The 11,470-nt window shown below is 41.8% G+C and overlaps 1 protein-coding gene across 1 annotated transcript; it reads right to left on the bottom strand.

The window, feature by feature from the left end:
- Window positions 1-1,410: 1,410 nt before the first annotated feature.
- Window positions 1,411-10,268, bottom strand: LOC146962177 (serine/threonine-protein kinase pdik1l-B). The gene is made up of 4 exons (XM_085770952.1): window positions 10,089-10,268; window positions 8,862-9,643; window positions 7,487-7,712; window positions 1,411-3,101 (listed from the first exon to the last, which is right to left on the bottom strand). The coding sequence occupies exons 2-4, from the start codon at window positions 9,612-9,614 to the stop codon at window positions 2,857-2,859; spliced, it is 1,224 nt and encodes a 407-aa protein (XP_085627078.1). The 5' UTR covers window positions 9,615-9,643; window positions 10,089-10,268; the 3' UTR covers window positions 1,411-2,856.
- Window positions 10,269-11,470: the final 1,202 nt, after the last annotated feature.

The raw sequence follows: 11,470 nt of genomic DNA, 5'->3' as shown, positions 1-11,470 counted from the left end.
TTGACACCTGGAACAATATTACCTTTCCCAACATCTGTGCTTTATGTTAGCATACAGTACGTACACTAAGGTGAAGTAACGTCTACTCTGTCCACCATCCTAGTTTAAAGGGATAGTTCAACATTCTGGCAAATTGCCATAATCCCTATAGTTTTAGGAGCAGGTTTGTTACCTTTAATTGTCAGTGCAAGCTCATTTTATTTTTAGCATAGCCATGAGTTGCTCAGAGCTACGCTACGGAGGCTAATGGGATTTCTAGGTTTCCCTCATCAAACTCATCAAATACACAATCCAACAACTCCAAAATGCTCTCGTGGACAAGTTGTCCAGCGGTTTTGCATGAATTTACCTCGAAAACAACTCCCATGTTTTCACATGTTCGGTTCATTTTATGTGTCTTCATGTGAAGCACAAGTCATTTTTTGTTGTAAAACACTGCATTGCATTTCCATTACAAAACAATGTAAATGTTCATCTGTCTACAACTTCCAAATCACATTGGTAACTGATAAACCGCACTATGGTAAGAAACTGATTGATACTCAATTTTGTCCATTTAACTGTCTGAATGAACCAGGAGAACGATCAGAGCAACAGATCCAGTCTCTGTTCATGTGGGCGCCTGTTGAAACAGTGAGGTACATTTTCATAAATCAATGTTTTTAGAGGTTTATGCTTAAGGATATGTTTACATGGTTTATTGGGCCTGTCACAATACAATACACACATGCTTATCAACCTATTGCAGGAGTTGTAAATGACTCCATTCCTTCTTTCTGTCCATGTTGGGTTGAATTGATTCCTTCCTAATGTGATTCTGATTGTGAGAAATGGTAGACCACGGGCTTCATCCAGTGCTTTTGAAAAATATATCCAACATGAACATGAACAGACCTCATCACCGTGTTAGCCAAAAAATGTCAACAAGGTATTTTAGCATAAAATCCCCTGCTACCATTCGTCCTTGCGGCTGTGCTTTTGTATCCATCTTTTATTTTACGGTGAATCCAGACCAAGAGGTATCGCTTCACAGCCAACAACTCCAGCAGGATCACACTGAAGCATGATCTCCAACCATGCATGAAACACGTTCTGCCCAAAACGTATAAAGTTATCTCCATCTCTCTGAAAGCACTCGGTAGTAGAAGGGTCAGAGGTCATCGGCGCCAGCTATTGGCTGACCAGCAGAGCGCAAACGGTTGCTCGCGCCAGTAAAGGTCACAGATCTATCACAGACAACCTCATTGAGCTGAGAGCAGAGAGGTTAGAGGAGCCGGGCTCACTGGCCTAAATCTCCACTTGTCCATCTGTTGTACACATCACACACACACACACACACACAGAGTTGAGGTCAACAACAGCCTTATCACAGACAAACTGAGTGGTTGCTTTCATGTTAATGATACATTTATTACATTTTTTCAGGGCATAAATTCATCTTTGTTTAAATTACTTAGGACTGTGAACACAATTCATGTCTTCATGCAGGGATAAAAATTCTGAAATAAGTAGTCATCCAAGATATGGACTGTCAATGACTAAGATTGATTGCCAATAATAAATGCTGTGGACTCGGTATGGATATGATCAGCAGCTATCCTAATGCCTGGCTTTAATTTCCTGTTCTGTAGGGGGACGCTATATTAGCCATCGTTAGTCACTCGGAGTCTCGTGCTGCTAGCACTTTTGCTTTCCAGTGCATTTGTCACAAAAATGCTCACGCAGACACACGCTTTTACAAATCGTGCCACCGTCATAAAAGTGGTACTGACCTAAATATCTGTAACTGACTGAAATGGGTAAGAAAAAAAAAATCCCTTACAAAAAAAATTAAAATTCTTTCAAGTCTTTCAAATCAATGTACAAAGCAAATATGATATAAATATCTCTTAGGAAGCAGTCTCACATTAGAAACTAATTACACAGAAAGCAGAAAAATACACACAGCTGTGTGAGGTAACGCAATGCAACAATCCTGCAATAAATACTAGTGACTGCTGCACAATTTGAGGCTGCTGTGTGTTAGACTGCATTACAATGAGACGAGGTTCTGTTTGTATCCATCTTATTTACACAAACCACTAATACCACTAACCCCCTGTAATATAATACAACCCAACACAACACCGCAAGCCACGGCAGCAAAGGAAAAAAACCATTAACTGTTGCAAAGGTATAGCAAGTTCCTACGTTTTGATCTCTCAGTTTATACATTTAAGATATGTTGAAGCCATTTGGACTGTTCAGTCCATGATACATTAGTGCAAGGCAAGTACAAAAGAAATGACAAGTAAAAAATACCAGTGCCCAAAAATCAACTGTGAATGAATACCTCAAATTAAGCCGAGATAATGAGGAGTCACCGCAGCCCTGCAGATCTGTTTAACAAGCAATAGCATCAATCATCCCCTGCATTTCATTTCAGCTCTCTACACACTAAAATTGATTTTCTATGTCAAACAATCGAGACCTGAACAGCATGATGCTTACAGGAAATACAGCTCAAGTCCCATTAGGTCCCTTTATGGACTTGTTTGAGTATCGTTGCGTGTTTTGTCTGCGGCGCTGTCCGGGGGTCCAAGGTCAATGGACTGGTTTCCACCAGAGGACCTCATCTAGCTGCAGCTTATTTTCCCTTTATGTGGTTCATAAACAGGGCTGCTGTTTCAGTGACAAAAATAGCACCTGCAATCCCCATGTAATCATACACATTTCTTATCCCCACCTCCCAGTGGCAGCAAAGTGGCTATTGTTTACACATACAGGAAGCTCTGCAGTCAGGGGGTCCGCGGTCCATGGTTCCATGTAGCGGCTGCAGTGGTTAAAGACGTAATGGTCGCTTAAGCGCACTTTGTGTCAGTGGGAGTCCTCTTTGAGAGCAGAGCGCACTCTGGCCTCCAGCTGGTCCGCCGGAGGCCGAGCATCTGGGTTGGAGGCCAGCATGTCTAAAAGCAGGGCGCACATGGCCGGGCTGGGGGGGGGCGGCAGCGGGGGCGCCCTCTTCGACTTCATGGGGATGCACAGCTGGAGGTCGGCGTTCTCCCACAAAGCTTCCCCGAGTGGCATCAACCAGCCGGAGCGACCCTTACTCACGTAGGCACCTAAAGGAGAAACACAAGGCGAGTTATCAGACAGGAGGGGGGGGGGGGCACTTGATCTCTGTGATCGGGGGGGCCGCCCCTTGTGCCTTGAAGTAGCCAAGTACCAACTGGTGTAACATATTTCTAGGAATTGCCAACAGAGGCCTTGAGACTACGAGTGTGTGGAAGATTTCAGGACCACAGTGGGGTTCGCCTGGTTAATGAGTCAGTGGAGCGCCGACAGCTCTGTAGTTACACAGGAACAAAACAATTATAATCACCTGCCATGAAATTAAAAAACACTGTCGAGCAGATACATGAGGAACACAACAAATCATGTCAATATGTGGAACTTTCTCAACAAACTGAAAACTGTTCTCAAAAAGTAGCTTATATTTGATATTTACTTTATAATCATTAATCACAGCAAAGACGGTTTATAAACGTATATTGAATATCTTTGATCGTAGCTCTGAGCAAAGTTAGCATGCTAACTTTAGGATATGGTACAAAATGACAATAGTTAATAGGATAAACCAAGATTTTAGCATATTTGCCTATTGCCATAATCCCTATAGTCATAGAGGAAGGTTCATTACCTTTAAAGAGATTCGCCCACATTTTTTTTTCCGTGTCTTGCCTCACTCCCGAGTCCATGACAAGCAGATAGACATCATCTTTCGACCGTGTGTGCAGTAACAAGGAAGAGCCTGTATCGCCCGTAATTAGCTTAGCTCAAACACTGGGAGTGTATCTGTAATGTTAGCCTGCCTCCACCTAAAGTCATCAGAGAAACTCTTCAGCCACTCTAAATGGAAACCGGCGGGCCGATCTTCGTCTCAGAGCTGACAAAACTCTCCGGTAAGGCATCTTGAGCGGTCAAATGCCGGTAACGGGACGAGATCGGTCAAAACGGAGGGTTCAAGCAAAGACGGTTTATTTTGGTTCAAGCTAGCTACATCGAGGGTAGGTTAGCTTCCTATTTCAAAGTAAAAGCACAAATTCTATCGTCATGGTTTTCTGTATGTAAAGGGCGAAACGGGTGTTTTATTTTGTGAAAGTAACCGGTTACAACGGCTAGCTTGAGTAGCGCCGAATTCACCTGAACAAAATTGTAAACAGCTGATTTAGACAAATTAACGACACACTGCTGATCTGAACATTTTCGCTTAAAAATGTTTGAAATGTCGATAAAGTGATATATTTACAAAGTTTAGAGCTAAAATGAAATCAGCTTCTGACTGCTGATTTCGGCTAGGAGGCACGCTAACACTTCCTATACACTTCCAGTGTTTGAGCTAAGCTAATTAGCGGTGCGCCAGCTCTGCCCGTATCTCCCTTGTTACTGCACGCACAGTCGAAAGGATGGTGTCTATCTGCTGGTCATGGACTTGGGAGTGAGGCAAGACACGAAATTTTTTTTTTTGGCGTATCCCTTTAATTAACAGTGCATGTTGTTTTGAGATCCACGGGGCAGAGACGTGAGCTGCTCAGTGAACACAATGGAGGTGAATGGTACAGGTCCTCTGTCCCTCAAAACTCATCACCTCCATTGTGTTCGCTGGCAATATGCAAATTTGCCAAAATGTTGAACTATCCCTTTAAAAAACATGGATGTTGCTTTTCATCGTTAACGTTAACTAAGTAACATTAGCTAAACTCACAAGTAGCACCTTTAATGAACATCATTTTGTGTGATCCTGCTACAACTGTGTGGTTTTTGTGTATGTGTGTGTTATTCCCCAGCCATGCCATTTACTCAATAACACTTTGTAATTTGGAAGAAAAAAAATGGACATGGGATCTATTCACCATGAACGTGAAGTTCACTTGTCAGTCATTGTCAGCCAATCCTATGTCAATCTGTGATGTTATTAACAAAAAGACGGACGGACGGACGGACAGACAGACTCTTGCTGGGCAAAGTTGAAGTACCAGGATGAGCACCTTCCTCTGTCTTTATGAAAACACTGAGTTTCTGGCTTCTTATCAGAATCAGTAAGAAAGATAAAACTTTGGGCTCTAATAGCTTGAATCGGTCATTTGTCATTATTTGACATTTTCTAGACGGCATGACTAATTGAAAAAAATTAGTAGATTAATGAAGAAAAATCAAAAAAATGTATGCATCCAAAAATGTAACAAATGTAACAACCCCCCCCCCCCAAAAAAAAACTAAAGAGGATTATCCATGAAAGTAATTAAAAATGCATCAATTGTTACTGAATCTCAAGCTTTCTGGTCGACCTTTCTTGTTCTCCCTGAGTGGCATAAATGAACTTTAATGCTTTAAATGTTGGGAATAGATCTATCATGCACATACATGTCTTTCTTCTTGTTCTGATCTCTGACTGTACCTCTGCAGGTAAAGTCCGGCCGGCTGTGACCTGGCAAAAGGCCAGATGAGATTCCCTAAGTCAAACAACAACAAGGCTTCCAGACTTAGAGGACAAACACAAGAAGGCTGTCTCTTGCTCCTCGACTATATTCTCTCCGCTCGCCTGCCTGGTCAAATAACTGTGCGGATGTGTGGGTTTTGAGAGAGAGAGGATAAAGTAAAATAATGGAGCATTTTATCTGACTGTGAGAAGCTTGCAGCTGCCTCTCCCCATTTTCTCACTGACAAAGAGGATTATGATCGGGGCTGCTAAATTCCATTTTTGCCTCTTTTTTTTTTATTTGAATCCACTGAACCCCTCTGTCTCTCTCCAATCGTAACCACTTCCATTCAGACTAATGGAGTATCAGTGACTCAGGGAGGTTTTTCACACACTAAACTTAAGATAATAGCTGCCACCAGGTCGATCCCAGGCGGACCTACTTTTCTGAATAAAATGAGACATTTGTATTGAAGCCGTTTCATTACTATCTGAGAGCGAAGTGCAGAGCAGAAAAGGGCCCTGTGCTCTTCGACATTAAGATGCTTCCTCATCATACAGCCACTTGGGGTTTTGACAGGAGAGGAAAGGGGACATTAAACAAATAGATTAAAATCTCAAGGCTTTTCTACAGAGCCGATCTTGGTCCCTACATTGAATTTCTATGCAATGACAAGCTGAATTTACGTCGAAGACAGATAATGAAATGATATGACACAATTCCAACTCATCTGCATCTTTGAATTACCAGAATTTAATTGATCTTCATTAAAGTCTGGACTCAAAGTTGTGTGAAAAGACAGCAGATAAACAAAAAATCAATAAACTGGCAGCTTATTCTGAACAAAACTTCACATGCTACCAACGACACTTTTGGTGCAGGGAGCGCTTAATCACATATTGTCACATTTTATTACAAGAAACAGAGCCACCGTGATCCCTATCACAATGTACAGTGCATAAATCATCCGTTGTCCCTTTGCCATTTAGATTCATGATTGTTCCGTCCATGGCCGATGGATGTATGATGTATAGTGTGTGACATTTTTAATATGTGCCAGTTAATTAAGTCAAACTCGATTCAGTGCGATGCGTCACCAACCCGCCTGACCACACTCTCAACCTTTCCAACCTCTGTGAGGACAATCTGACTGGTGGTGTGTCACATGACGCGCCTCTGCACAGCTGGGATGCTGAATGTTAAGGTGAAGGCAACCGGTGTCTAGCTGGAGTGAGAGATTTGGGGCAACACCTATAAAACTAACTTCCAACCTATTTACATCATGCAAAAAAGGGCCATAAGGATAGTAAATCATGCAGGATACAACCACCACAACAATATCAAATGGAAAGTATTAAAGTTTGCTGACTTAGTAAAAATGAAAACTGCACAGATAATATACAAAGCCAAGAAATTAATAATATTCAAAAAATGTTCAAGGAAAGAGAGGGGAGATATGAGCTAAGAGGGAAACTTAACTTAAAACAACCAAGAATAAATACTAAATTAAAAAGCATGTGTATTTCTGTGGCGGGAGTAAAACTGTGGAATATCTTGACAGAGGATCTCAAACAAAGCAAAAGCATTAAAACATAGTATGATAGAAAGCTATAAAGAGGATTGATTAATTGGGTGTTGATTGCAACTGTACTGCTGTTAAATTATTTCTTTCTTTTATTTTTTGGCTACACTTGTTAATTATTGGATATGTATTTCTTTCTATGACACTGAAATCATGAAGAGCTCTAATGGATTTACTGAAATATTGAATTAAAGGGTAGGCATTTATAAGCTAGATAGCTTCAGCCTACACCTTTTCAATCTATTTATGAACTAGTTCAACAAATGATGGTATTATGGAAGGTTGACTGATTGTGATAGATGCTCAACTGTAAACAATTTTGTGTAAAAGATCAAATAAACTACTACTACTACTACTACTACTACTACTAGTGTTGCTTTGATTTTTTTAGTTTTGAGGAGAGGAGGCTTCAGGTATTCCAGTTTATCGGTGGTTGTTGACTTACCCAGCTGCTCCTGTGTGGACCCTTCCTCCACAAAGGTGATCCTCTCCAGGACGGCCCAGAACATCACACCCAGGGAGAAGATGTCGGCCTGGGCCGTGTAGGTCAGTCCACCCCACACCTCTGGAGCCATGTAGAAGTCAGAGCCGCAGGTGGACGAGAAGTGCTGCCTGGTCAGGTCCCCGTCCACCACACCTTCATTCATCTTGCTCAGACCGAAGTCTGCCACCTACAGGTTGGACAGGGAAATTAACTGAAAAGAAATGGCAGTACGACTTCTTCAAATACATTTTTTCAAAAACGTATGGCTCAAGAAAATGTTTTTGTTTTGCGTCTACATTCAGGAGAACAGTTTGAAGCAATGTGGCGTCTTAGTCTACAAATCACACTCTCCAAACACCAGAGGTTAGAGGAGGACAGCATTTTGTTTGGTACAAACATCATCATCATTGTACTGTTTTCTTCAGTGAGAATGAAATACAAGGATCTTTTTTTTTGCTATTATTATTATTATTTTTTTCTCTCTCTCTCTCTCTCTTTTTTTTTTATACATACAAGGATCTTTACAACTGAAATCATGACTCACTTCTCAACTGCAATATTCCACAATAGCGGAAATGTTTTTTTGTGTATTTTCCAGCCCTAATATTATATATATATTATTCTCCTCAAATGTGATTTCTTTAATAGCTACTTGTCTGCTGACTGTAAACTGTTTACCTTTCAGTACCTTTCAGTTTTGGATAGCTGGTCAGACAAAATCAGGGACTTTGTGTGCAGGTGGATTTAGACTTTTGCAATACTTAATTGGAGCCTTGCAACACATCGTTTTTGTATTTATTTTACACTGACGAGAACATCATAAATGTATACTATTACCAAAGTTAGATTTGGATAGGAAGAAGAAGAAATAAGAATGCTTAACAATCTAAAATTACAGATCTCAGCATCTGCAGACTGCACAGTGAAAACTCCATTACAACTGAGAGTCACAGAAATGATGATGCCAGTGCCTCCACAGGAACCAATCAGGACGGCTGAACTATCTGCGTGAGTGTCTGGAATTAGAATTCTCCGCAAAACTATAATTTTATCAAACTCCTCTTTTCACCACACCTTCATATCTGCAGATAAGCATCTGATGATCATGTTTGTATTTTCAATTACTGTTTCATGTTTTCTCTTGTTCTGTTTGTCGTGTCTCAATTTCATTGCTGCTGTGAAAGCAAAAGGGCCCCCTGAGAGAACAAACTATTATGGACTACACTGCCTTCAAATCTTTAACAGTGTGAGTTTTTCAATAAGTCGTGTACCGGCTGTGGAACAGTGCTACCTAATCTGTGACGAAAACACTTTGGCGTCACAATCATGGGCCCACCTTGACGACAGGGCCCTTCGCTGTGACACAGACCAGCACGTTGTCAGGCTTCAGGTCTCTGTGGGTGATACCCAGGCTGTGCAGGAAGGCCACGGCGCTGCACAGCTGTTGCACCACGCTGTGGTTACGCTGGGCATCTGGGGTCCTGGAGAGCAGATACTGAGTCAAGTCGCCCCCATCGCAGTACTCCATCACCAGCCACAGGGCCAAACAGCGTAGGGGTCCCGGCTGCTGCTCCTCCTCCTCCTCCTCTCTCTCAGCCAGTCTCTTTCTGGCCCTGTTTTGAGGCCTTTGTGGGGTTGTAGAATCAGATTCATTTAATTTAGTCTTTTCCTGCTGCTTTGCCCTGGCCTGGACTGTGTTGGTCCTGTCCTGAAGTCTAGACACAGAGTTGGTCCTCCTCTGAGTGTTAGACTGCACATCATTTCTTTCCTGACTTTCTGGTGCTCTGACTACACTTCCTTTGAGCACACTCTCAACAAGACGCAGAGGCAGTTTTCCTGGTTTTAGGAGCTTCAGGCTTCTTGGCCCTGTTTGCACGAGGCAGCTGTGGAGTGCAATGACATTGACGTGGTTCTTGGCAGTGGCTCTCATAGCCCACAGCTCTTGCAGGTAGAGTTCAATGCATTCTGGATTGCTGCAGGGCAGCCGCTTGATAGCCACCCTCTGTCCTGTTTTGGCCATATGGCCCTCAAAGACCACTCCATAGCTGCCTCGTCCTACCTCCTTCTCTAAAGTGTAGAGCTCCTCCATCTCTCACAGGAGCTGGACGTAGGTGAGCCCTAACATAAAAACACAAAAAAATACCATGATCAAAATGGCATCTAGTATAAACAACACAGTAATTGTAATAGCTTACGACTCTTAACTAAACTGTGCCTTAAATCTTCAGTTTTAAACGATGCTTCATGAAACGCATCCGGGATTGTGAACAGTAACGTTAGGCCTAACGTTTCACAACAACAACAACAACAACAACAACAACGCCGTTAGCGCTAACGTTGCTAATGTCAGTGGCTACATAGTCTCCAAATAAATCACATTCTCCCGTGTGGTTTTCAAGTTTATATTATCATACAGAATTTCGTCTTAAAACAATCACTGTTCAATAAGTTATCGACACCAAAAGAGTAAACGTTTAAACAACATGGCGCTGCCTGTAGCCTCTGGTTTAAACAGGAAGCAAACACAAAGCTCTGGCTTCTCGTTATTTTTTATCACACTTACCTACAAATCTGCTGTTGATATTCCAACGATAAACCGATTATTTAAATGTGTAATCTACCCGGCTGACGAGCTGCCTCGAACTACATTCAGGGGTGACTGCCTTTTAAAGTTCATAAACAACCGAAACAAAACAGGACAAAACTTGACAGACTTCCGGGGTCTAAATTCGGAGCGTCCCGCTCTGGGCGTGCGTGCACCGTGATTGGCTAGAAGTTGAATTAAGTTACGCGTTGTGATTGGCTAGTAGCAACGCCGTCAGAGCCAGTTCCGTTTGCTACGATTTATGATTATGAAGGTAGGCAAAGGTCAAAGACGGTACATCCATGGTAGGCACTAGGGCAGTAGAGTACTTCACTAATACTACTACTACTACTACTCCTGCTACTACTATTAAACCGTCTGTGGGCCTCGAGCTACGAAACCGACTATTGATTTAAGAGGTAATGGAAACAATTAGTGTAATTATTGTAGCTAAGTTTTTTCAGACTCAAAACTCTGCTGAAAGAAAATCATTTTATACGCACTGTAGTTACAAATTGCAAAGTTAATTAGGTTTTTGGAATACTTTATTTGATATACCACAAAACTTTAGGAAATGCAAATGTGTCATGTTGTGAAGGACAAATTCACACATTCAGCTGAAGTAGGCCTAGAGCCTGGTATCTGCCTGTTTTGTATGTATTGGTTTTGGTAAATTCATAGCTCAAACCACAATAAATGTTTCAGTGGGTCCTCTGTTTTCTGTACTGACAAGCATTTGAATCACTAGCCGATTATAAAATGGGACAGTTTTGTATTCAAGGCCTTTAATTCAACCAAAAAAGCTCTGAAAGTGCAAAACCAGTAAACTTTTCTCATTGCTGCAGTCCCATTTAATCACAAAAGACGTTCTGAACAAGACACACACACCTAGGCTACACACGCGCACAATGAGTGGGTGCTGCATCAGTATCGTATCGACTGTTTTTTGGTGGAGGAGCGGCAACAGTGGTGATGACAGATAACAGCTGTGTGTGTGTGTGTGTGTGTGTGTTTGTTCTTCTGAGAGAATATAATAGGAAACATGGTGATTCATTGCACTGAAGCACACTGTGAAAAAAAGAGCTTTGAAGTGCATGTGTGTGTGTGATATGTGTGTGTGCTTATGTGATCCATTGCCTTTATCAGCGATGCCAATCATTACTCTTCATTACTTGAGGAAGATGGAGTCAGTCACACTTGACTTGTTTTTATCTTGAAGCAAATGCCCTCTATTCTATTATTTCACCCCTCACTTGCTTTGACAGATGTCTGGATGCAGAATAATATGGAAGACATTCAGGCTGGAGATTTTATTAGGGAATATTTGGTGGGAACGGCACAAAAGAACTTCCCTACAAATT

Source organism: Trachurus japonicus, chromosome 24 (assembly GCF_045865225.1).
Source record: "Trachurus japonicus isolate A0001 chromosome 24, Traja_1.0".
In the NCBI taxonomy this organism is placed as follows: domain Eukaryota; kingdom Metazoa; phylum Chordata; class Actinopteri; order Carangiformes; family Carangidae; genus Trachurus; species Trachurus japonicus.
Note: the sequence above shows the minus strand (reverse complement) of the source record. Positions and strands in the feature narration are given on the sequence as shown.

Coding starts and splice junctions, on each gene's coding strand:
- LOC146962177 (XM_085770952.1), bottom strand. CDS start 9,614: ATGGAGGAGCTCTACACTTTAGAGAAGGAGGTAGGACGAGGCAGCTAT. Junction 7,713..8,861: donor CGAAGGGCCCTGTCGTCAAG/GTGGGCCCATGA, acceptor TCCAACCTGTAG/GTGGCAGACTTCGGTCTGAG. Junction 3,102..7,486: donor GTCCACACAGGAGCAGCTGG/GTAAGTCAACAA, acceptor TTTCTCCTTTAG/GTGCCTACGTGAGTAAGGGT.